This window comes from Natator depressus, chromosome 1 (assembly GCF_965152275.1).
Source record: "Natator depressus isolate rNatDep1 chromosome 1, rNatDep2.hap1, whole genome shotgun sequence".
NCBI classification, from domain to species: Eukaryota; Metazoa; Chordata; order Testudines; family Cheloniidae; genus Natator; species Natator depressus.
Genome location: NC_134234.1, coordinates 333701445 through 333724302, shown reverse-complemented (window position 1 = coordinate 333724302; position 22858 = coordinate 333701445). Strand labels below are relative to the sequence as shown.

General features: G+C 44.0%; 1 protein-coding gene across 2 annotated transcripts in view; it reads left to right on the top strand.

Moving 5' to 3' along the window:
* Positions 1–21033, top strand: part of CDC123 (cell division cycle 123) — a 79947-nt gene extending 58914 nt beyond the window's left edge. The window contains exons 10-12 of one of the 2 annotated variants that reach the window (XM_074942624.1): positions 7553–7681; positions 16634–16771; positions 20506–21033. In XM_074942624.1, coding sequence (XP_074798725.1) covers positions 7553–7681; positions 16634–16771; positions 20506–20532 — 294 coding nt within the window. In that variant the 3' untranslated portion in view covers positions 20533–21033. The remainder of the gene's footprint in view (positions 1–7552; positions 7682–16633; positions 16772–20505) is intronic. The other variant, XM_074942623.1, reaches the window with a different exon arrangement.
* The last annotated feature ends 1825 nt before the right edge of the window (positions 21034–22858 follow it).

The window sequence follows — 22858 nt, the reverse complement described above, 5'->3', positions numbered from 1 at the left end:
TTTGCTTTACTCTAGAAATAATGTGACCCAGCACGTGTTTATTTTATGAACACTTTCACTGCAGATTTGACAAAACACAAAGAAGGTACCAATGTGAGATTTCTAAAGTTAGCTACAGCACTCGACCCAAGCTTTAAGAATCTGAAGGTGCCTTCCAAAATCTGAGAAGGACGAGGTGTGGAACATGCTTTCAGAATAGTTAAAAGAGCAACACTCCAATGCGGAAACTTCAGAACCCAAACCACCAAAAAAGAAAAATAACCTTCTGCTGGTGGCATCTGACTCAGATAATGAAAGTGAACCTACGTTGGTCAGCACTGCTTTGGATCATTATCAAGCAGAACCCGTCAATGGCATGGACGCATGTCCTCTGGAATGGTGGTTATAGAATGAAGGGACATGTGCATCTGGCTCGTAAATATCTTGCGAGGCTGGCTACAACAATGCCATGAGAATGCCTGTTCTTACTTTCAGGTGACATTGTAACAAGAAGTGAGCAGCATTATCTCCTGCAAATGTAAACAAACTTGTTTGAGCGATTGGCTGAACAAGAAGTAGGACTGATTGGATTTGTAGGCTCTAAAATTTTTAAAACAAATAGTTGTTTTATTTTTGAGTGTAGTTATTTTTTTGTAAATAATTCTACATTTGTAAGTTCAACTTTCATGGTAAGTATATTGCACTACAGTACTCGTATTAGGTGAATTGAAAAATGCTATTTCTTTTGTTTTTTACAATGCAAATATTTATAGTCAAAAATAATAATATAAAGTGAGCAAAGTACATGTTGTATTCTGTATTGTAATTGAAATCAATATATTTGAAAATGTAGAAAATATCCAAAAATGTTTAAATTATTTTGTTATTGTTTAACAGTGCAATTAATCGAGATTCATTTTTTTTTAATCGCTTGACAGTCCTACTCATTATTTGAACCAGTTGTGATTTGTGGGGAGGGGCCTGACTCACAATGTTCCAGCAGATGGAGTTGGCAATACTTATGATTTTAAGTACTGATTCTGACTCTCAGGTCTCTTGGTGGCTGATATGTAGAGAAAGTTTCTGGGTTTTGTAGTTAGGTACTATTTTTGGCACTGTCATTGTATAAACAGATGTGTGTCTGGATTGGAAGTACTTCTTGTACCAATGCATCCAGTCAACGCCAGGTCATTTTATGACATTGGTTTCAAGTCAGGCTAAAATCTAAACACAGCTCAGGTACAAAATCTATTCACCCAACCCAGGGATTCTCAAATTTCATTGCACCGCGACTCCCTTCTGACAAGAAAAATTACTACATGTCCCCAGGACGGGGGACCGAAGCCTGAGCCTGCCCGAGTTCTGCCACCCTGGGTGGTGGGCCAAACCCCAAGCCCCACCACCCCAGGCAGGGGGATCAAAGCAGAAGCCAAGGTCTTCAGCCCCAAGGAGGAGCCCTGTAACCTGAGCCCTGCTGCTCAGGGCTGAAGTCCTTGAGCTTTGGCTTTGGCCCTGGGCCCCAGCAAGTCTGAGCCAATCCTGGTGACCCCATTAAAATTTGGGGTCCTGACCCACAGTTTGAGAACCGCTGACCCAACCTGACTTCTGAAAGAAATCTGAGGTTCAACAAGGATAAGTGCAGAGTCCTGCACTTAGGACGGAAGAATTCCATGCACTGCTACAAACTAGGGACTGAGTGACTAGGCAGCAGTTCTGCAGAAAAGGACCTAGAGGTTACAGTGGACGAGAAGCTGTATATGAGTCAACAATGTGCCCTTGTTGCCAAGAAGGCTAACGGATTTTGGGCTGTATAAGTAGGAGCATTGCCAGCAGATCAAGGGACGTGATAATTCCCCTCTATTCGGCATTGCTGAGGCATCATCTGGAGTACTGTCCAGTTTTGGGCCCCACAGTACAAGAAGGATGTGGAAAAATTGGAAAACGTCCAGCGGAGGGCAACAAAAATTATTAGTGGGCTGGAGCACATGACTTAGGAGGAGAGGCTGAGAGAACTGGGATTATTTAGCATGCAGAAAAGAAGAGTGAGGGGGTATTTGATAGCAGACTTCAACTACCTGAAAGGGGGTTCCAAAGAGAATGGATCTAGACTGTTCTCAGTGGTAACAGATGACAGAACAAGGACTTCAAGTTGCAGTGTGGGAGGTCTAGGTTGGATATTAGGAAAAACTTTTTCACTGGGAGGGTGGTGAAGCACTGGAATGCGTTACCTAGGGCAGTGGTGGAATCTCCTTCCTTAGATGTTTTTAAGGTCAGGCTTGAGAAAGCCCTGGCTGGGATGATTTAGTTGGTGATTGGTCCTGCTTTGAGCAGGGGGTTGGACTAGATGATCTCCTGAGGTCCCTTCCAACCCTGATATTCTATGCCTATGATGAGGGGAAGGAAGGCAGGGAGGATAGAGAGAGAGGGAAAACTTTACTTACCACAGCCAAGTTAATGAGCAGAATTTTTCAAGTCTGGCCAAATTCAGCCTGTAGCTGCCTTGTCTTGTAATTTGAAGGGTGAAGACAAAGATTATTTAAGTGAAAGATTTTAATCTTGGTGATCTTGGACAAAAAGCATTTTTTCTTCATCTATCCAGTTAATATAGCTGTGTCTATCTGTGTATCTCTGAATTATTTGTGCAAATTCCATGCAGCCCTCAGGCTCCTGGAAAACTGCCAGTTAGTCCCTTGGTGTGTCAGACCCACCTCCTTCACCCCTGCCTGTACACACACTTTCATGACTTGCCAATGTATTATTCAGTGTCTCTTTAGTGTGTGAATTATAGGCGCTGAAATGGTGTTGAGTGTTGTGTAGCTCAATCAGTTTCCAGAGTTTGTGCTCCAGATCAATGTGGTTGCATGGCAACCTCACCTGGAGAACGAGAGAAGTGCCCAGCTTCTACCTATTTACAGCTCTTTCGCCAGCAAAATGTCTCTTGGGTGCGTGTTTGTTCTGTTGCAAGGGCTGCAACATTTGGAAGAGCAAGAACCCTGTAGAGTGACTGAAAGAACACTGGGGAGGCTGCCGCAAGTCCCTGTCGTTCCAGGAGGCTGGAATTTGCACGTCAGTAGATTGGAGTACGACATAAGCAACTTGAATGTATCTGTTCTATGCAACTTTTCATATACCTTCTAATACGGCTCATGTAAACTCAGTTCAGTCCTTCTGCTTCTACTCTGAGCTGATATTACTGATATTCTCTCTGCTGTGCTCTGGCTTCCTTGAACTCAGTCTTGTCAGTTCTTGACTGGCTTTGCAGACCAGCCAGCTTGAAGGGTTCTTTAAGCATTCTAACACAATCTTTAAAGCAGGATGCTCTCCAAAGCCAGGCAGCTAGCACTGGAGAGGCTACCCTCCAGGGTTGGTTGGCCGATTCTGGATACCTTTCTTTACTTCTGCTCTCAGCTATTGTCTAGTGATGGGCTGCCTGGAAGTAGCTGTACTTCGTGTTGCATACCTCCCAAATCTTAATTGTTTGTAAAAACACTTTGCAGTTCTACAGTAACTTTTATCTAAAGATCATAAAGTATTATAATGAAGATATTTCAGACCACTGTTAGTTCACAACTCTTTTTTCTAAATTTTAAACTAATACTCAGGCTTCATTGCCCCATGTGTACTGTCATTGTGGGCACGAACACACACAGCTGAAATTAGGGAAATGTGACAATTCACTTTGCTGGTTATCCTTACTAACATCGCATTTCTTATCTATCTAGTAACTTCCTTTAAATGTTCTTATATTATAGTTACTTCCTTAAAGCAGTATGCTTTTTATCTTTTTATGAAAATAAAATGAATGTTACCATATTATAATAGACCTACCAGTGTATATTTTTAGGGTGCTAAATACATACCATCTGTTGTTTCTTGTTTCCCCTCATCATATACAAAATATAGCCTATGTTAATTTCACTATTGTGGTGGTGGTGTTTTTGCTACACAAATGGAGCTTCAGAAAACATCATGCATAGTCTTGAGGCTACATAGTTTGAGAACATAGAAAAGGAAAGACTATCTTTGAAGGAAAATGTGTATATGCTTGCCTAGTAAACACTCGGTATTGAGGCACCCAAACTTTGGGACAACAAAGGCTGCATTAGCAATTTACCAAGAGGCAGAGGGACACACCTAGTATGTATGCAGATCCCTGTAAATGGTTTTATCAAAAACAATTGCATACAACTCAGACATATAAGCAGATGTTAATCTGCCTTGTTAAGTGAAAAGAGAGTGCTAATACTGGAAGCCTGCAATTAAATAGCTTTATTCTTGCTCTATAGCTGCAACGTGAAAGTGGTCTTGGATTGTGTTTTAGGGCCTTTGGCTTTTACTCTGGGTTTCCTAGATATGCTTCAGTCTTGTTTTTCCACTTAGTCTGAAGACTGTTCAGTGGCTGATCCAGAGGATAGATGCTTTACTTTTAATAAATCTTCAGAGGGGCTGAAGGGGAGTGTTTTAGATCTGTTCATTTTTTATGCCTCCTCCTACCAATTTGCAATTACCAAAATTCAGAGGGGATATAAGAGCAACTAGAGGAGAAGCTTTGGGAACAATTAGAGGTTGTGGAAGGCACATTGGCTCTTTCCCGTCTCTGCAGGAAGAGGAAAGTGCTGCTGTGGTGCCCACAGACCCCAGTTCTTGCTTTTCACCGGTCCCATAATTTATCTTTTGATATTAAAGCCTCTGCAGTGTAAAATTCCCTAATGAACTGAATGTAAAATCCCTATGAACAGTTAAGTTGAATACATTTAACAAAAAAAAATCCCCACTCTTTTAACAAGCTGAAAAATTTCAGAGATGGAGGAAAGATTCTCTGAACTGCAGAGTGAACTTTGCCAGCCATTGCCTGTCTCTGACACACAAATTGGTTCATTAGCTTGTTTTCCGATGTGGTAGGAATCCAAATGATAAATTCCTTTTCCTGATGTCATTGGGTTCACAAGATGCCCTGATGATAGCACAAGCAAAGCATCATTGTAATTAGAATATCTGACTATTTGCGAAGAGAAGCAGAGGGATTGAAAATAATAAGCCAGGCTGATGCAAATAGTCTGCTTCCTGGAGTGCTGCTCTGGTGGTGGTAATGCTGCTGCACCATGGTTGCAGCTCAACAGTGCAAAGCCACCTCTGTTTCTTTACCCTTCTGCAATAAATAACAGCTGAAGTATCTCACTGTGGTTCCCCTGGTGTTATCTGGACGGGTGATCTGCACTCCAATCCTCGACTCTGGGAGCCAGCCTTACCCTGCTCTACTGTGAGAACCCCCACTCCCGGGCTGTTCACACACAGCCTCTAACATGCAAGCTGCTCCCAGCTACGTGAATGAGCACTTTTGGCCAGCCGCTGCTTGGATTGTGCAACCGAATGACAGTAGCCAATATCTCTGGTCCTAGACATTACCCTAGGAACCTCCGTCTTGCATCATGAGCCTTCCAAAGACACCCAACATGACAAACTTTGCATTGGATACCACACAATCATATTATAAGGATGAACATTGGGGTGCAGGATGTTCCCCCAAGGTACAGTGTGTCACTCTCTCTACAGCTTGTATTTTCCATATTAACAAACTCTAGTTCTCTGAATGTGTTATGGTTTCAGTACTATCATTTGCTATAGTGAGCTTGTGCACTAGCTTATTGACGCTTCAGTTACTTGCAGTATGATAATCAGTGTCATGATATTACAACAAAGGAGACTCATGAAAAGCCGTGTGAAACTGGGTTCCATATGTCTTCCATTTTCCAAGCCAGCAGGGCCTACAAGGGCTCTATAGGGGGCATGTTAAACTTGTAGTTGGGAGGAAGTGGGAGAGGAGGAGATTTCATGTTGCTCAGCAACCAGGCTGGTGTTCACAGCTTCAAAGGGATTTTAGAGGAAATGGATGGAAGTTGTCAAGTGTATCAAGGAGATTGAGGCCTGGCCTATACTTAGGTCAACATAGCTACTGCGCTCAGGGGAGTGAAAAATCCACACTTCTGAGTGCCCTAGCTATGCTGATCTGGCTCTCAATTTAGTTCTCTTCCCTCCCTCCCTCCCCCCCCCCCCCCAGCAGCTAGGTGAATAGAAGAATGTTTCTGTCAACCTAGCTACTGTTGCTCAGGGAGGTGGAGTTGCTATAGTGATGATGGAAACCCCTTCCATTGCGGTAGTCTGTGCCTACACCATAGGATTACAGCAGCATATCTACAGCACCATACCTATGTTGCTCTAGCACCCGTACAGTAGACGGAGTCAGAAAGGATCTCCTTCTGCTAGTCCTAGAGAAAGAGGACCCTGATGGAGTGGAGGGAAGGAATAGAAAATTAAATATACCATGACCTAAGTAGCTATCTAGTCTTTTGTTATCAAATTGCACTGATTTATGGCTCTGATGAATAACCAGGAAAACTCCTCGGCCACTCAAATATGGTGCAAATAGCATTTCTTCTATTTGGTAAATCTAGGCTTGTATATGATGCCTAAATTGAGAGAATTCTTGCTACCAACTGGTAAGGAATAATGCTTCGTTACAATCTAATTTGTCTTAAATATCAGAATAGGTAAGATTTTACTGAAAAGGAAGGATGGTCCAATGCTTATGGTGCTAGCTTGAGACCTGAGAGATCCAGGTTCAGTTCCCTCCAGAGACTTTGTGTGATCTTGGGCAAGTCATCTTAGTTTTTTGTGCTTTCTTTCACTCCTTATCTATACAATGGGGATAATAGTATGTCTCTGTCAGAGAGGCGCTGTGAGGATGAATACACTAAGACTGAATCACTCAGATACTATGCTAATGGCTACATATACATAAATGCAAGTTAGTCTTTAGTTAAATTATCTACCAAGTGGGATAGTGGTACCAAAGATGCCTTCCAAGTGCTTGACCAGGGTTTGATTCCCACCCAATGCAGCACCAAATTTTGGAAATAAGTGAGGGTAATTAATCATTGGGACAATTTACCAAGGGTTGTGGTGGATTCTCCATCAGTGGCAATTTTTAAATCCAGATCGGATGCTTTTCCAGAAAATCTGCTCTAGTTCAAACAGGAATTATTTTATGGAAGTTGTATGGCCTGTGTTATGCAGGAGGTCAGACTAGATGGCCACAGTGGTCCCTCCTGGCCTCAGAATCTGACTCTAAATGCCTTTCAACATGAAGGATCCCAAAGCATTTTAAAAACTATACAGTATTCCTGAAATGCAACCATCTCTGGGGTGGAAAGCAGCCATCTTGCAGACTGCCACTGTATATAGCACTGTCACAAGATTAGTGTGAGGAATGGAACTTTTAGTAAAAGACATTTAGGGCAAATGCCTGTTGTCACCCAAAGTGTCAGGGGACCTCTAAGGTCTACACAGAGCAGAGAGAATCCCTGTAAAGCCTAATCTGAAAGATCCTTCCATAGGAAACTGCATAGAACTTGCATCAATTTACATGACCTGTTTGACCTCTTATGAAAACTGTCTTGTAACAGCCCATGCAGTATGTTTTTGTTTCCACACTTAAGTAGATGATAATTTTTCCTCTTATTTCACATACACTCTTGTTTGTTGATATTTTATTTTCTTCATTGTTGTACTGCAGAGTAAGGTATGGTTAATCGATTTTAACCCCTTTGGTGAAGTAACAGACTCTCTGCTGTTTACATGGGAAGAACTGACATCTGGGAAGAACTTGAAAGGTGACCATAGTGAAGGGGAGGCTATGGAACAGGTAAGGAAATATGGTAAAGAATAAGACTGCAGTGTCAGAGAGATGGATTTAGTTAACTCAAAAGGTGGTCTAGCCTCTGATTTTTTTTTTTTTCTTCAGTGTATTTAGGATGTGATCCAAAGCCTGTTAAAGTCAGTAGGCGCACTTCCATTGACTTCCGTGGGCTTTATATCCGGCCCATACATAGATCCTACTCTCAAGGAGTTTACTACGTCTCCTCTTTTCTGGACAGTGTTCAAGCTCAACAAATGCTTTTTTTTGTCCAGTTTTAAATGCAAAAATGGGGCTTCTGCTCTGCAGCCTTGACCAGATTTATAAGAAATTGTCCTAATATTTACCTGTGTTCCCTTTTCCCCATTACCCCTTGTTATTTGCACATATGGCACCTTAAACAATTTCTTTTTACTCCTTGGTATTTACCCTTCAAATATTTGTCCTTTTTCTTCATCACTTAACCAACCTCTGCTTCTTTCCTAGTGTGTTTAATTTAATCACCCCAGCTCCATAATCATGTTTGTTTTTTTTTCTCTAAGCCTCCCACCAACTTCTCGGTCTTTCTTGTATGCAGGAGCTGACCCCTAAGCCTAATATTCCAAGTGTAGTCTCACTGGAACCGTACAGAGAGGCTCTCACCTCCCTGCTCCATGTTGCAATTCCTCTGTAAAACCAAAATTCTGTTAGTAGGAAGAAAACACTTCATTTATTGGTCCTTTGGCGTTCTTCCCGTGTGACTAAAACTTAAGACTCAGTTCATCCAACACCAGTGCAACTCTTGGGGGGAGCATTTAAAATGGCTGTTCTGAAACCATAGATTACTGGTGCTTTGTGAAGCATTTGGCTGGTGATCTGTGGAGAAGTGGGTTGTCACATGGTGCTGGCCTTTTGTCTTTTTCGAGTGATGATCCTTATTGGATTGTATTCCGAGGGCTACGCATGCGCGCCATGCGCCCAGAGTGGGAGATTTTGAAAGTAGTGTCTGTTGGTCCGTCCATGCACCCTGGCTGACCTTGTGCTTCTGTCCAAGGCGATAAAGAGCAGGGCGAACCAACCCGCCTCTCCAGTTCCTTCTCATCACCACATGGTCTGGGTCAGAACTTTTAAGTGTCCTCATCTCTGATGCATTTTTAAATAAGATAGTGTACATAGTTTGCCAGTTTTTAGACTAGTTTTGCCAGTTTATTGTAGTTTTATCATAATTTTAGTGCTTAGTTTAGATAGTTGGGGGGTTTTGTTTTCTTTGACAATGCCCCCCCCCGTACCCGCATGCGGGTACCGAACTTTGCCCAGGACGTCCGGCTTCAAATGCTGCACCTCCCGCCCACGCTTCTTCTTGGTCAGTGACTAACACCAATGCTGCCTGTACTGCTTGGGGGAAGCTGACCGCATCCAGGTACATAGTTTGCCTCTCTTTCTCCAGCCACAGCCAAGAAAGCTAGGCTCTCCACCTCCAGAAACACCCCCATGGAGCTCGCCATGAGATCTCACTCAGACCCAGGCTGGCATGGGCGGTGGGTGAACCGCCGGCTGGAGGAAGCTAGCCCCCCGGCCAGACCCACCTCCCTGCCCAAGGACCCACCTTTCCCCTACCAGAGCGTCCCCCGGCCCCGCAGCTGCCAGTCCTGGCCCTCCTGCCCCAGAATGCAGGGCGGCTGGCGTGCAACCCCTCCCCAGCCCTCGAGCACAGGGTGGGGGGGTGGCGCACGGCCCCTCCCCGAGCACAGGGTGAGCGGGCGGCGCACAGTCCCAGCCCTTCCCCTTCCCTCCCAGCGTTGGATGGCCCCAGCCTCCTTAGACCCAGCACACTGCTTCCCTGAAGAGGAGCAACCTGCCTGAGCTGAAGCCAAGGGGGAAAGGCAGCAAGCAGGGCTTCAGAGAGGAGCGTGGGCAGGGCCATGTTGGGTTCTTTGGTTAGGCACAGCCTTCCTCAGCCTATGTGACCCACTGCCCATGCATGCTGGGGAACCCTCCCATACATCAGCCTAAATCACCAAGGAACACAGCTTCCACTGCCATGCCCAAATCCGGTGCTGGTGGAGCCACCCCCATGGTCTCCATGGTGGGGCCTAGTCAGGAGGCAAGGAAGCATACCCATAAGCCTAGGACTGTCTTTCTCAAAATCAAAGGAAGTGGATTCTCCTTCCATGAGTTTGAGCCTTGGTGACGGAACATGCACTAAGTCCCATAGGCACAAGAATCCCACAAACAATGGGATCCGGCGGTTCCGAGAACCAGACCATCAGTACCATCATCACCGGCACCCCACAAGACATGGGATCCCCCCATTCTGGGAAAGTCCACAGTGCCGACGCAGATACCCATGAAGGAGAGTATGCCTCTTACACTTGGGAGATCTGGAGCCATAGCTGCGCTCCAGGATGCATTTGCCTTACCAGATGTGGAGTCACCTTGTCCGTCAGTCCCCTCCACCTCCAGAGAGATCATTTCTCCACCACAGGATATACCCCAGATATGGGAGCCCTCACCATCCTCTCCAATGATCTACACCCTTTCACTGGTACCACCATTGGAACCTGAATCCACCTTCTCCTCCTCTAACAAATCAGAACCGGGAGAAGAGCCGACTATGTCTTATCAGCCCCTACACACCTTTATGGAGACAGCCATGTCCCTGGCAACATCTACCATCTCAACCACCTCAGAGCCATGGGCACCCCATGCCATGGGGACCACCACAACCCCCTTTAGATCTGGCCTGTTGGCCATAGTGAGGATCCTGGTCCTATTGCCCCCCTTCTCAATCAGCCTGGTCTGCAAGGAAATTTTCTTCAGCTTGCCTCCCCCTTAAGGGTCCTTCCAGCAGGTGCTTGGATCTGTGGTACAGGAAGAACCTCTTAGTCCAGTCCCAGCAGTACCACCGGAACAGCAAGATTTCCCTTATCATTATCTCCAGACGGATGTGGTGACTGCAGCATCCCCATCCCCTCTGAATGACTTTCTGCAACAGTTCCTGAAATTGCCTAGAGTCATGGGGAAATTCCAGATTCCCCTGGAAGAAATCCAAGACCCCCAGCATAAGTTTCTGGATATCCTCCCCACCTCAGGACCGGTCAGGATTGCACTACCAATTAATGATGCTATTCTGGAACACTGTTCCCTCTAAGCTGTGCGTGTGTGCGCGCGCACAAAGATCCTAAACCCCACACACACGGCAAAACGTCACATGCACAAGAATATGCACAGAAGAAATTTTTTGTGCACACGGCCTGTCAAAAATTTGCACAGAAGAAATTTTTTGCGCGCACCGCCTGTCAAAAATTAGAGGGAACATTGTTCTGGAGCTTGCTAGGACGGTGTGGCACATCCCTGCGACATGCACAGCTACCCCCAAAGGGGCCAAAAAATGTTACTATGTTACTGACAAGGAGAGGCCTGAGTTCCTTTTTTCTCACCCTCCACCAAACTTACTAGTTGTCCAGGCTGCAACGGAGTGAGCCAAACAGCACTCTCAATCTACACCAGCTGATAAGGAGGGCAAGTGTTTGGACCTTTTGGGACACAAAGTATTTTCCTTATGTAGCCTACAATCCAGGATCATGAACTATCAGGTATTACTAGCCAAGTATGGCTCCCTGAATTACAGTAAATTCAAGGAATTTACTGATAGCCTACCACAACACAATCAAACCTGTTTTCAGGTATTTGTTGAGGAGGGAAAGCTGGTATCCAGAACAGCCCTCCAATCAGCGGTGGATGAAGCAGATACCTCTTCCCGGGTTATGGCAATGGCCATAGTTATGCGTAGAGTCCTGGCTCCTTTCTTCTGGTATTCCCATGGAGGTACAGAACACTACTGAAGACCTCCCTTTAGATGAATCCCATCTTTTTTACCAAAAGACAGATGAATGGCTGCATACCCTCAAGGACTCCAGGGTCACCCTTCGCTCACTAGGCATTTACACTCCTGCCCCAAAGTGCAAATTCCACCACCAATCATCCATCCAACATTATAGGTCTCTTCAATTCTACTCTGAGACCTTATGAGCCTCTAAAGAAAAAGCCAAAAGAGACAGAGACCTCACCTCCCAAGGTCCCCTTCACAGGCTTTAATGTCACAGCTTCAATCTCCAGCCAAGAGTATTTCTGATGCAACACTGAAAGCCACCAACCACTATACCTACCACTTCATGACCCTCCAACCCCCTTTGGGGGTGGTTTAGCACTCTTTTCCCATGCTTGGAGTGTGATAACAGTGGACAAATGGGTATTGAACATCATCCACCATATCTATGATCAAGTTTATCACTCTACCTCTTCCAAGACACCCTCCCTGTCCCCCTTCAGGGACCACTCTCACAACAGCATTCTCGCCCAAGAGATGAACTCCTTATTACAGTGGGGAGCAATACAATGTGTTCCCATGGAATATCAGGGAATAGGGTTCTTCTCCACTTTCTTCCCTGATACCCAAGAGGAAAAGCAGATGGAGACTGATCCTTGATCTTCATCATCTCAATCGCTTCATCCACAGATTCAAGTTCTGTATGGTCACACTGGCAGCAGTTATTCTGTCCTTAGAGAAAAGCATATGGTTTGCAGCTTCTCAATATGAAGGACACTTATTTCACATCAATATCCATCCAGTCCACAGATGTTTGTTGCGATTCACAGTGGACACCCATCATTTCTAGTACAGGGTGTTCCCTTTCGGGATAGCCACTGCTCCCAGGGTCTTCACCAAGGTCTTTTACGTCGTGACATGGTGTCCTTGTGTTTCCATGTCTTGGCAACTGGCTTCTAGCCGCATAGTCAAGGCATCAACCTCCATGTTGCTCAACTTTCTCTTGTCACTCAGAGTCAGCGTCAAGAAATTGATCTGAGACCCCACATAGTCTTTGGACTTCATAGTGGCTACCATCAGTTCGGTCATGGCATGAGCCTATTTACTAGCAGACAGGCTCCAGGTGTTAAGAGATGACCTAGCTCACATCATGAGCTACCCACATATGTCTGCCAGGATTTGTCTGTCCCTCCTCACATGGCTTCATGTACATATGTGTCCCCCTTTATACAACTCCACCGTCAATGCCTTCAGTCATGGCTCCAGTCCCCACCATGGTACTGTCATCCCTTCAATGGCAGTTGGATGCACATCATATGTGCATGGGAGTTCCCTTTCTTCCCTCATCCCCCGACAAGAAGATTATCACTGATGCATCCTGGGTGGGTTGAGGGGACTCCCAGAGAATCCACGATGCACTTAAACATCCCGGAGTGCCGAGCTGTCAGAAGAACGTGCTTTCATCCACTCCCATCCCAGCCATCCAGCTCTTTTGTCCCAATGCAAAGGCGAGATCAGACATCCCAGTCCACATGCGTTACACCTCTGACCATGGTATTTGGATGGGCATCTGCCTTAAAGCAAACATGCTCTTTGGTGGTGCAGAAAATCCTTTCTAGCATCAGGAAAGACTCCACCAGACGACGTTACCAGGCCAAGTGGGAACATTTTTCATCATGGGCTCAATGAAAAAAGGTTTCATCAGAATCAGCGGGGATCCCCCTCATACTGGACTACGTTCTGTCATTGAAGTCATCAGGTCTCACCGTCAAGTCTCTGAAATTATACCTGGCAGCAGTTAGTGCATTCCACCCTCCAGTGGAGGGTTCCTCTATCTTCACACACCCACTAACCACCAGGTTCTGGAAAGGGGTCATCAGAACCTTCCCACCTGTCCAACGTATAGCACCTCAATGGAACCTGAATCTTGTTCTCTCTGTGCTAACGAAGCCCCCCTTTGAACTCTTAGCATTGTGCTCTGGCCCTCCTTTCCATGAAAGTCGCCTTCCTTGTTACTATCACCTCGGCGAGAAGAGTTGGTGAACTGGAGCCATGATGGCAGACCCACCTTCCAGTTTTCCACAGAGATATGGTCTTCCTATGACTACACCCTGAGCTCTTGCCAAAAGAGGTTTCTCAATTTCACATCAATCAAGCCATTCATCAATCTGTTTTCTTCCCCAAACCATAGGCATCTGCAGAGAAGTGTTGACTCCACTCCCTCAAGGTTTGCTGAGCTTTGGTGTTCTACCTCAGAGAACAAAACCATTCAGGAAGTCCCCTAGACTGTTTGTTGTGATAGCAGAGACACTCAAGGGGCAGGACATCTCCACCCGTTAAATCTCCAAGTGGATTTCAGGGTGTATTAAATTCTACTACCGACTATAAAGTCTACCTCCCCCTCGTGCCACTCATTGACATATGTAAAGCAGCCACCTGGATTTCCATACACACCTTCACTGCACGCTAGGCAGGACTTGGCAGCACTACTGCACTACTATTCCATCCTCCATCCTCTCACCCTCCTCCAAATTAGGTATTGCTTGTTAATCACCCTCAGTGGAATACAATAGGGACCATCACTCGAAGATGAGGTTACGTACCTGTAACTGGAGATTTTTCGAGATAAGTAGTCCCTATCTGTATTCCGCTTCCCACCCTCCTTCCCCTCTGTTACAGATCTGCCAGATTCACAGTAGAGAAGGAACTGGAGATGCGGTTGGTGCGCCACGCCCGTTATCGCCTTGGATGGAAGCACCAGGTGAGCCAGGGCGCATGCGTGGACAAACGGACACTACTTTCAAAATCACCACCTCCGGGTGCATGGTGTACATGCGTAATCTTCAGTGAAATACAGATAGGGACCACACATCTTGAAGAACCTTCAGTTACAGATAAGTAAACTCCTCTTTCTAGCTGCTAAACATTAGAAAACGTCAGAACACATTATGCTTTCCTTAGCTTACTCTTATATGGAAGCAATTGCTCCCAAGTTGCTACCAAGATGTTATGAAACTGCAAATGAAGTGGGGATAGATGGACTGTGTGATGGTTAATGTGGTGGAAGGTGCTCCACAAGACATTAAGATGTGGCCTGCGTGATATGAAAAGATTTGAGAGCGGTTCTGTTAAAGGATAGGACTTTTGTTTATTATCTAAATAATTCAGAGTGCATTTTGTCCAAGGAGATGTGGTTTGACTATTAGTCTATTTAGAAGGGTTTCACTTATCTTGCATATGTGCACACCAAATGCTTTGTGCAGCTTCCTAGTGTAAACTGAAATGAGAAGTAGAATGGCTTATCTTGTTAAAATTCTAGCTCAACAACTAGGTCTACTGATTCTGGGTAAATTGCTAGATCTCTCTGCTCCATGTGTAAAATGAGGAAACTTACCTACCTCTCATGCCGCTCTTAGAGCACTTTGAAGATTGACCATGCTATAAAGCAGGGGTTCTCAACCTTTTCCTTTCTGAGGCCCCCCCAACGTCCTATTAAAAACTCCATGGCCTCCTTGTGCCCCAGCAACTGTTTCTCTGCATATAAAAGCAAGGACCAGCGTTAGGGGGTAGCAAGCAGGGCAATTGCCCGGAGCCCCACGCCACTAGGAGCCCCATGAAGCTAAGTTGCTCAGGCTTCGGCTTCAGCTTCAGCCCCAGTGGAGGGGCTCGGGCTTCTGGGCTTCAACCCCATGCGGTGGGGCTTCAGCTTTTTGCGCTGGGCCCCAACAAGTCTAATGCCGGCCCTGCTTGGCAGACCCCCTGAAACCTGCTTGTGGCCCCCCAGGGGGCCCTGGACCCATGGTTGAGAACCATTGCTATCCCTGTTAAACTAAAAGGGAGATGGGGCTACCCAGAACTTATGGCTAGCAATGGAAGCTTTAAAAAAATCTTTGGGTTTCAACAATATTTGCTGCATAAGTCTTGATCTTAACGTTGGCAGGATTTTACTTGTAAATATGGATTTAAATCAGAAGCCCTTACTAAAGGGGAATTTAATGCTCTTGATGCTAGAAATTATATACTTGTGTTCAGACAGGCTTTTTAGCTGAGGGCTCAACAGCCTTATCTAAAGTTCACTATCAGAGGGGGAGTCCAATCATTATGGCACTGTTACTTCTTATTTACTTAATCAATACTGTATCAACAGTATTAATGTAGTGAGTGTCCTATTGGAGGTTTGAGGTGTGGGGAGATCTGAATATTTAACAGCATTTTAATTTCTGCCCACAAGTGGTCAGAAGATTTTATTTATTTTATTTATTTTATATATATATATAGGGGGAGGGGGAAGGAACCTAGTATCTGTGAATGCTCCTGTCATGGGGTGATCCCCACCTGGAATGCCCTCCTGTAGCAGGCCATGACACAATAGTTGCATCTGCCTCAGTTTCCCTATCAGAGTCCCCAATAGCTCCACTGGAAGCTTTCTTGCCCCAGTGTAGCCCTCCAGGGGGCCCGTTTATTATAAAAACATAGTGCAAAATAGTCCTTTACAAAAGTCCCTAAACATAGTTCATTTCTCTAGCATAGTCCAAACAGTAGAGACAACACCCCAAGTCTAGCCTCCGTGTTTCTCAGTCCCAGACTTTAGCCCTCCCTGGTCCTCTGGCTTCAGCTCTCTGGCTCAGAGAGCCAGCAGGTATCTCCCTCTACTGCTCTGTGTTCTACCCTCTCCAGCATTCTCAGGCTCAGGAGTGTCAGCAGGCTAGCCTTCCGCTGGCTTCTGTGATAATTCTTCCCTCTTTTCATGGAGGACCTGCAGAGAACTTTCTGCTCTCTGGGCTTTTCCCCAGAGACCTCTTCCAGTCGCCAGCTCCCAGGCAGCTCTCACCTGCCCTTTTCCACCACTGGCCCAGGCAATTCTCATCCTCCCATTTCGCTGACTGACTCACGCTGTTGTCAGGCTCTCAGGCGGCTCTGACTCACCAGGTCTCTCTCCCCTCTAGGGCTCAGGTGACCCTCTTTTAAGATGAATCAGGAGGCAGCTTCATTTTAAAGGGCCAGTGTCACTCTGTGATAAGTCCATTTTTAGTATACTGAATAAACTCAATACCAGAGCAATTGAAGCTGTGTTATCAGGAGTTGAAAAAAATTAATGTGTTTAATTGCATTTAGACACCTGAAGGGTTTTTTTTAACCTGTCTTTCTCTCAGGACTATCCAGCATTCCGCTGTACAAACAGCAAAGTGACCGTCCAGCCTAGCCCTTACCTGAGCTACCGACTGCCCAAGGACTTTGTAGACCTTTCTACTGGAGAAGACGTTCACAAACTAGTTGATTTTCTCAAACTGGTAAGCAAACCCCAATGGAGGGATTTCTGACCACAGAGTCTGTAAACCAGGAGCACTAAAGCACATGGAATTATGGTATTCTGATATAAAAGGATTACAATATTCGGCTTGTAAAATAAAGGGTGTGTGTGTGTGTTGTTGGACTGATTTATTGTTTTTACTTGTAATAACCAAGAACAAACTGTCACTTTATTATTACCTTGTCTTAGGCAAAGCTACTGCATAATATAGAATATGAAAATGTGACTGGAACACACGCTCCCTTTTTTGTTTAAAGATAAATATAGGCTAAGTGGGAATGTGCTGTTCGAATGGCTGAAAGTTTAAAAAAAAAAATTAGTTTTTTAATACCAAAATAATTTTGTAATGTCACAAGAAGTTTTAAACACTTTAAGCAGTTTTTTCTTCAAACAAACTTAGTTTCTCAGTTCTTTTTTCAACAAATATACATGACTTGTTCATAGGCTGAAATGATCTTTTTGCCTCCTTTCAACCTCTTTCGGCAGTTTGAAAGATTTTAACCAAGAGTAGTATTCTGTATAACAGCAGTCTCTCAGGTGGTCAAGCCCCCAGCCACTCACAACTTTGTAGGGCAACACAAATAAATCAAATTCCACTCAAAAGCTGCAAGCTACAGAACAGTGTAATGAGCTGTGAGAGATGCACTTTTTACATGTTACTTGTCTTAGACTGTAAGTCCTTCTTCAGGGCAAAGATTGTCTCTATTCTCTGGACGATTATATATAATAAAAACAGATTGGTGCTTTTTCCAATCTAGATTGCAATGTTCCCCACTTCCACTGGAAGACTACTCCACAGTCTAATACAGGGGTCTCAAACTTGAATCACCAGGAGGGCCACATGAGAACTCATACGTTGGCCCGAGGGCCACATCACTCCCACCCCCGCTGCTGACCACAGGGTGCAGCAGGGGGCTCAGGGCAGGTGGTTGGGGTGCAGGAGGGAGTGCGGGTGCAGCAGGGGGCTCAGGGCAGGGAGTTGGGGTGCAGGAGGGAGTGCTTCCCTGTTCCCGGCCAATGGGAGCTTCAGGGGAGGTAACCACAGGCAAGAACAGCTCACGGAGTTCTCTGCTCCCCCTCCCCCCAGGGCCGCAGGGAAGCGGTGCCTGCCGCTTCCCGGAGCAGCGCAGGGCCCTCAGCACCACAGGGTTGGCAAATCCGCAGGCCAGATCCAAAGCCCTGAGGGGACGGGGCCGTAGTTTGCCCACCCCTGGCCTGGAGGTAGGCTGGGAACATGGCACGCTGGGGAGGGGATGGAGGGCGGGGCCGCGGGGAGCCTGGCGGGCTGCAGGGAAGAACTCCACGGGCCTCATGTGGGCCACGTGTTTGAGACCCCTGGTCTAATAGTACTTGCTATCAGAAATCTTTTTACATCTGTTGTAACTTCCCCCTTTTCAATTTCATCCCATTACTTCTAATTACACTAATTTTGTACCAGCACAAATCTCTTCCTTACCAATAGTGAAGGATCTAACTCTCTATCTTCGATATTTTGAGGGCAGGCAAAGCCCAAGGATTTGTTTGGCATCAGCCAACTATAAGGCTCCAAGTATCCTCAATATTAGCCGTCAACATTTATCCTTAAAATACATTTTTGATGGAAAATTCCTGACTAGCTCTGCTCAGTGGTCAAATTGTACTCTGGTCCTCAGGTAGGCAGCCCAAAATATCAGGGATTGAATGAATCTCTGGTCTGACCTTCTAATAAAGATTAATTACTCATTGGCCCTCAGGCACAGTGTTAGGGCTAAATAGGCCCTCAGGATGGTGTAGACTGAAGTCTCATTAACAAAAACTTCGCTAAAAATTTACCTGTTTTGGTGAATCCTCTCAATAGAGAAATATACTCAAGGAGCCATGAGTTGAATGGTACTTTATAGTGAGGTTTTGAAGAGCACGATCTTATGCTCAAGCCAAAACTAATTATTAGTACTTCAAGTCACCTCTCCAGCTATGCATCTTTGCAGGTCCTGATTGTATAGGAGTGTAAAATGGAATAAATTCAGTTCTCAGAAACATTCAAAGGAGGGTGGCAGTGTTAGGTGCTGTGGTAATGACCTAATAATGACTCTTTTGCCTTATAAAGTCTGCTAGTAATATGTATTGTGAAGTTCAGCTATGAGCTAGAACAGTGGTTCCCAAACGGGTTCGCAAAATGTTACAGGGGATTCTGAGGAAAAAATTCCCTAATGGCGGACAGAGCTGTCCCTAGGGACCCCGGGCAGCACTTGACTTCCAAGAGCTAAACAGATCAAAGCAAGCATATCTATCACACTGAGCAGATTTAAACTTCAAGACTCCTTATAAGAAATGGAAAGGGAGGTGGATATTTTTTGCTGTTTTTAAAATTAAATAGGCAACTAGTGTTGTTTTTAAAATTATTATGAAGAACAAGTTTAAGCTTTGTTGTAATGTGCAGTATTTGCCTGGAGTGCTCAAGACCTGAATGCTTGTGTAGGAGGAACTCTTTGAGTTGGCTTCTTAAATACCTTCCTGCTGTTTCACATCTGATACTCCTTGATGAAATATAGGAGCCTTGTCTTATAACAGGCTTATTCAAAGTGATACAAGCTACGAAAGTGAGATCTTGGAAGAGTGTTGCCATTTTCATAATGTAATAAAAATACTGTAATGATAAATTAATAATAAATAGTGTGTAATAAGCATGTCATAAAACAAATTTTATATTTCCAAGATCACTGCTTTTATAATTTATACTCAGGTAAAGGAGAAAATCTCTGGAGATATTCATTTTTAGGAGGGGGTTTGCGAGACTTGACATTTTAGTGAAAGGGGTTCACAGCTTGTTAAAGTTTGGGAACCACTGAGCTAGAAGGATCAGAATTTGCATTTAGAATTCGTGATATTGAGGCTTATCTAAGCTTGCTGCCCTAGCCTATGATGCAGGTATTTTCAGCTGCTAGCTGAGAAGCTAGATGGAGGGACTGCAGAACCCCCTGCAGTCACATCACTAGGTGCCCTAAAAAGAGTTAAGAGGAAAATAGATTGTGTTGTCCCAGGGCCAGAAGAAAACTTTTAGTATATGTATTACTGAATGGGGAGGGGTTGCATTATGAAAAATTTGCAAGTGCAGCCTTCCCCAAAGCCTAAGCAACAAGCCAAGCCCATTAATCCGATTAATGTACTATCTTCAGCAAGCTAACATTCAGTATCTCGTTCAGGCAGTGGCTGATGGGAACACTATCTAATCCGTATAGTTTTTGTGGTGCACCTATTGCTGAGATCTGTGTATTCCTCATATGAAAGTCACATAGGGAAGTTTTGCATTGAAGTGCCTAGGTACCATAGCGATGAGCCTTTTGAAAACCTAGACTCTTAGTGGTAGGTCATCTGCTTTGCAGTGTGGTACAACCAGCAGCTTGTCACACCTAGAGACTTTCCAGTTTCAGGATGCAATGCACGAGGCACCTGTGTGGTCAGATTTTTCTTTGATGGTGAATGTTGGTATTACCCTGGCTGTAATTCTTGGATTTCCAGAGTTCTTGTTTTGGGGAGCATTTTTATTGGTTGACATTGGGATGTGACAGATTCTGTTCCCTATTGTAAATAAAAACCTGTGTTGGTTTCCAGTAGGGAAGAGAATCTGCTGCATCCCAATGTCAATCTCTGGAAAATATATATAATGTTAGATTGGTGCCTTATTTAAGATAAGTTTATCTAACACTGATATTAATTTTCCTGTTTCCTTGACAGAAAAGAAATCAGCAAGATGATGACTGAGGAACCACGAAGTGTAAGATGAAATTTAAAACAAGAAATTTGGCTAATTAAGGCCACATAATAGAGTAGCTATTCAACAGCCATCAATTTAAAGAATTACTTGTTTTTTATATTCATCTGAAACAACTGAAGAGATGCTGATCTAATGTGTGTATTGGTTTAATAAATACAAATTTTAGGAAACCATTTTGGTATGGTGACATGGTACATCGGCCTGTGTTATATGATACAACATCCTTAGATTCCAAGTTAGACGCTTGTACAAATGCCACAATGCAAACAAGTCAAACTCTGCGTGCATCTAAGTAATCAAATCCCCAGTCTTGAAGATTGTGCGCACCCAAGTCATTGAGCTTTACTGAAATTGTAAGACTTTCACTCACGTGTCAGTACATCCTACAGATTTAACTCTTGTGCAGTCAAAATGTCAATGCTTAGACACAGACTATTTTAAAGCAGTCTGGTTGTAGGGAAACAAAAAAAAATTCCTTTAACTTTGTAAATTTAATTTAAGTTTTGAGAACACTTTTTTGTTGTTTTTATAGAAGAGAAGGTTGAAAAAAATTAATTTTTTCTCAGTAAAGACCACCAATAGTGTATTTCACGTTAAAGAAAAAATAGATTTAATCCATTAATATTCGCTAAACAATTTACCAACAAATGTGGATGTCATTCATTTTTTTCTAAATCCTGAAAGCACTGTGAAATGTAGTAGTGTTTTTCAGAGTGCAGATGTAGTTGGGAAATTTGCAGAAATGGGGCACTTCAGAAACCAATTTAATATTTGAAACTGAGTTTTATTCCTTTAGTATAAGTTTCAAGCAATCAGCTGTGGCTTCATACAGTGAAGTAAGCCTGTGTTTAAACTCAGTTCTGCTCTTATTGCATCCAGTGGTCAAAATCTCTGGCTTTGATGGGAAAAAGATTGGCCCTGTAATTTATGATGGATTTTGGATTCATTTGGTGCTTCAGCCCCCTCTAGTGATAGGAGACAGCTTAACGCAGTGACTACGGAGCTGGGAAACCTGGGTTCTCTGGCAAGTTGGTAGCAAACCTAGGAAAAGTGTCAAATAATTTGGGTAACTCCATTTTTGGGTATCCAGCTTGATAGGTGGGGCCTTATTTTCAGGAGAGCACAGCATACTCATCTGCAGTTGAAGTGCAAACGAGCTGCAGTTGCTCCTTGGCTCTGAAAATCTGATCCTAATTTGTCTCAAACTGGCCATCCAAAAATCAACAGCTATTTTAAGGAATTTAGTCCTTTGCCTCGCTGTTCCTCAGTTTTTCTATAAAAAGGTAGATAATACTTAGAAAATTGGTCACTGCTTATCCCTCTGTGGTTTTAGTTTTGAATGATCATTACTTGTGGCATAGGGCTGTACTATACATCCTGATCTACCATATATGCTCGTCAAACATACATCTGGAAGATTGCTGTCTTTGATATGGAGGAAGTAACAGACAAAGGCTCTTGCAGTCTGAAATTACAAAATGTGTTTGTTTCTGAAGCTTGAGGTGCATATTAAAGAGTTGCCATTTAAGCATGAGGTATCAAATGTTGCTAATTCAGGTAGGAATCACTTAAAAAAACAACAACAAAGGAAATGTTCAGAAAATTCATATATTTTAAGGTGGTGGGGCTGGGGGGCTATTACGATCATCCAGTCAGACCACCTGAATAACACAAACCATAGAATTTCACCTAATAATTCCTGCATTAAGTCCATAACTTCTGGTTGTGTTTGAGCACTCCTGTAAGAAGACACCCAACCTTCATTTGAAGACTTCAAGTACTTCTCAGGTAGAGAATCCACCCTCACTGTTTGTCTTCAGCTTCCAGCCATTGGATCTTGTTATTTTTTCTGCTATATTGAGGAGCTCTATTCTCGGAAGTCGTCTTGTAGCACTCATAAGGGAGGGTCATAACATTCTTCTGGAGGTACTTAAGACCATGAGAAAAATTAATAATTCTCTTTTTGGTCAGACAAAGGTAGGCGGGGTGTCAATACCATTGCCCCAGGACAATTTTAACCTTTCCAATCCTCTATTTGAATATTTCTCTACTTCACTCTGTCAGGTCATAGTGAGATGAATTTCTACACAGAACCATGATGATTACTGAAATACAAGACTCCATTTCATCAAGCCCATGTTCATAAGTGAATAATTCTATTGACTACTTATGTGAATGAGGGCTGTAGGATCAGATCCTTACATTGTACAATTAAAAATGTAAGCAAACATTATTTTAAATTTGAAGTATATAGTAAGTATAAGGAAATTATTAGAGAATGGAGGTAGGTGCATGCAGGGTAGTTGTGCAGAC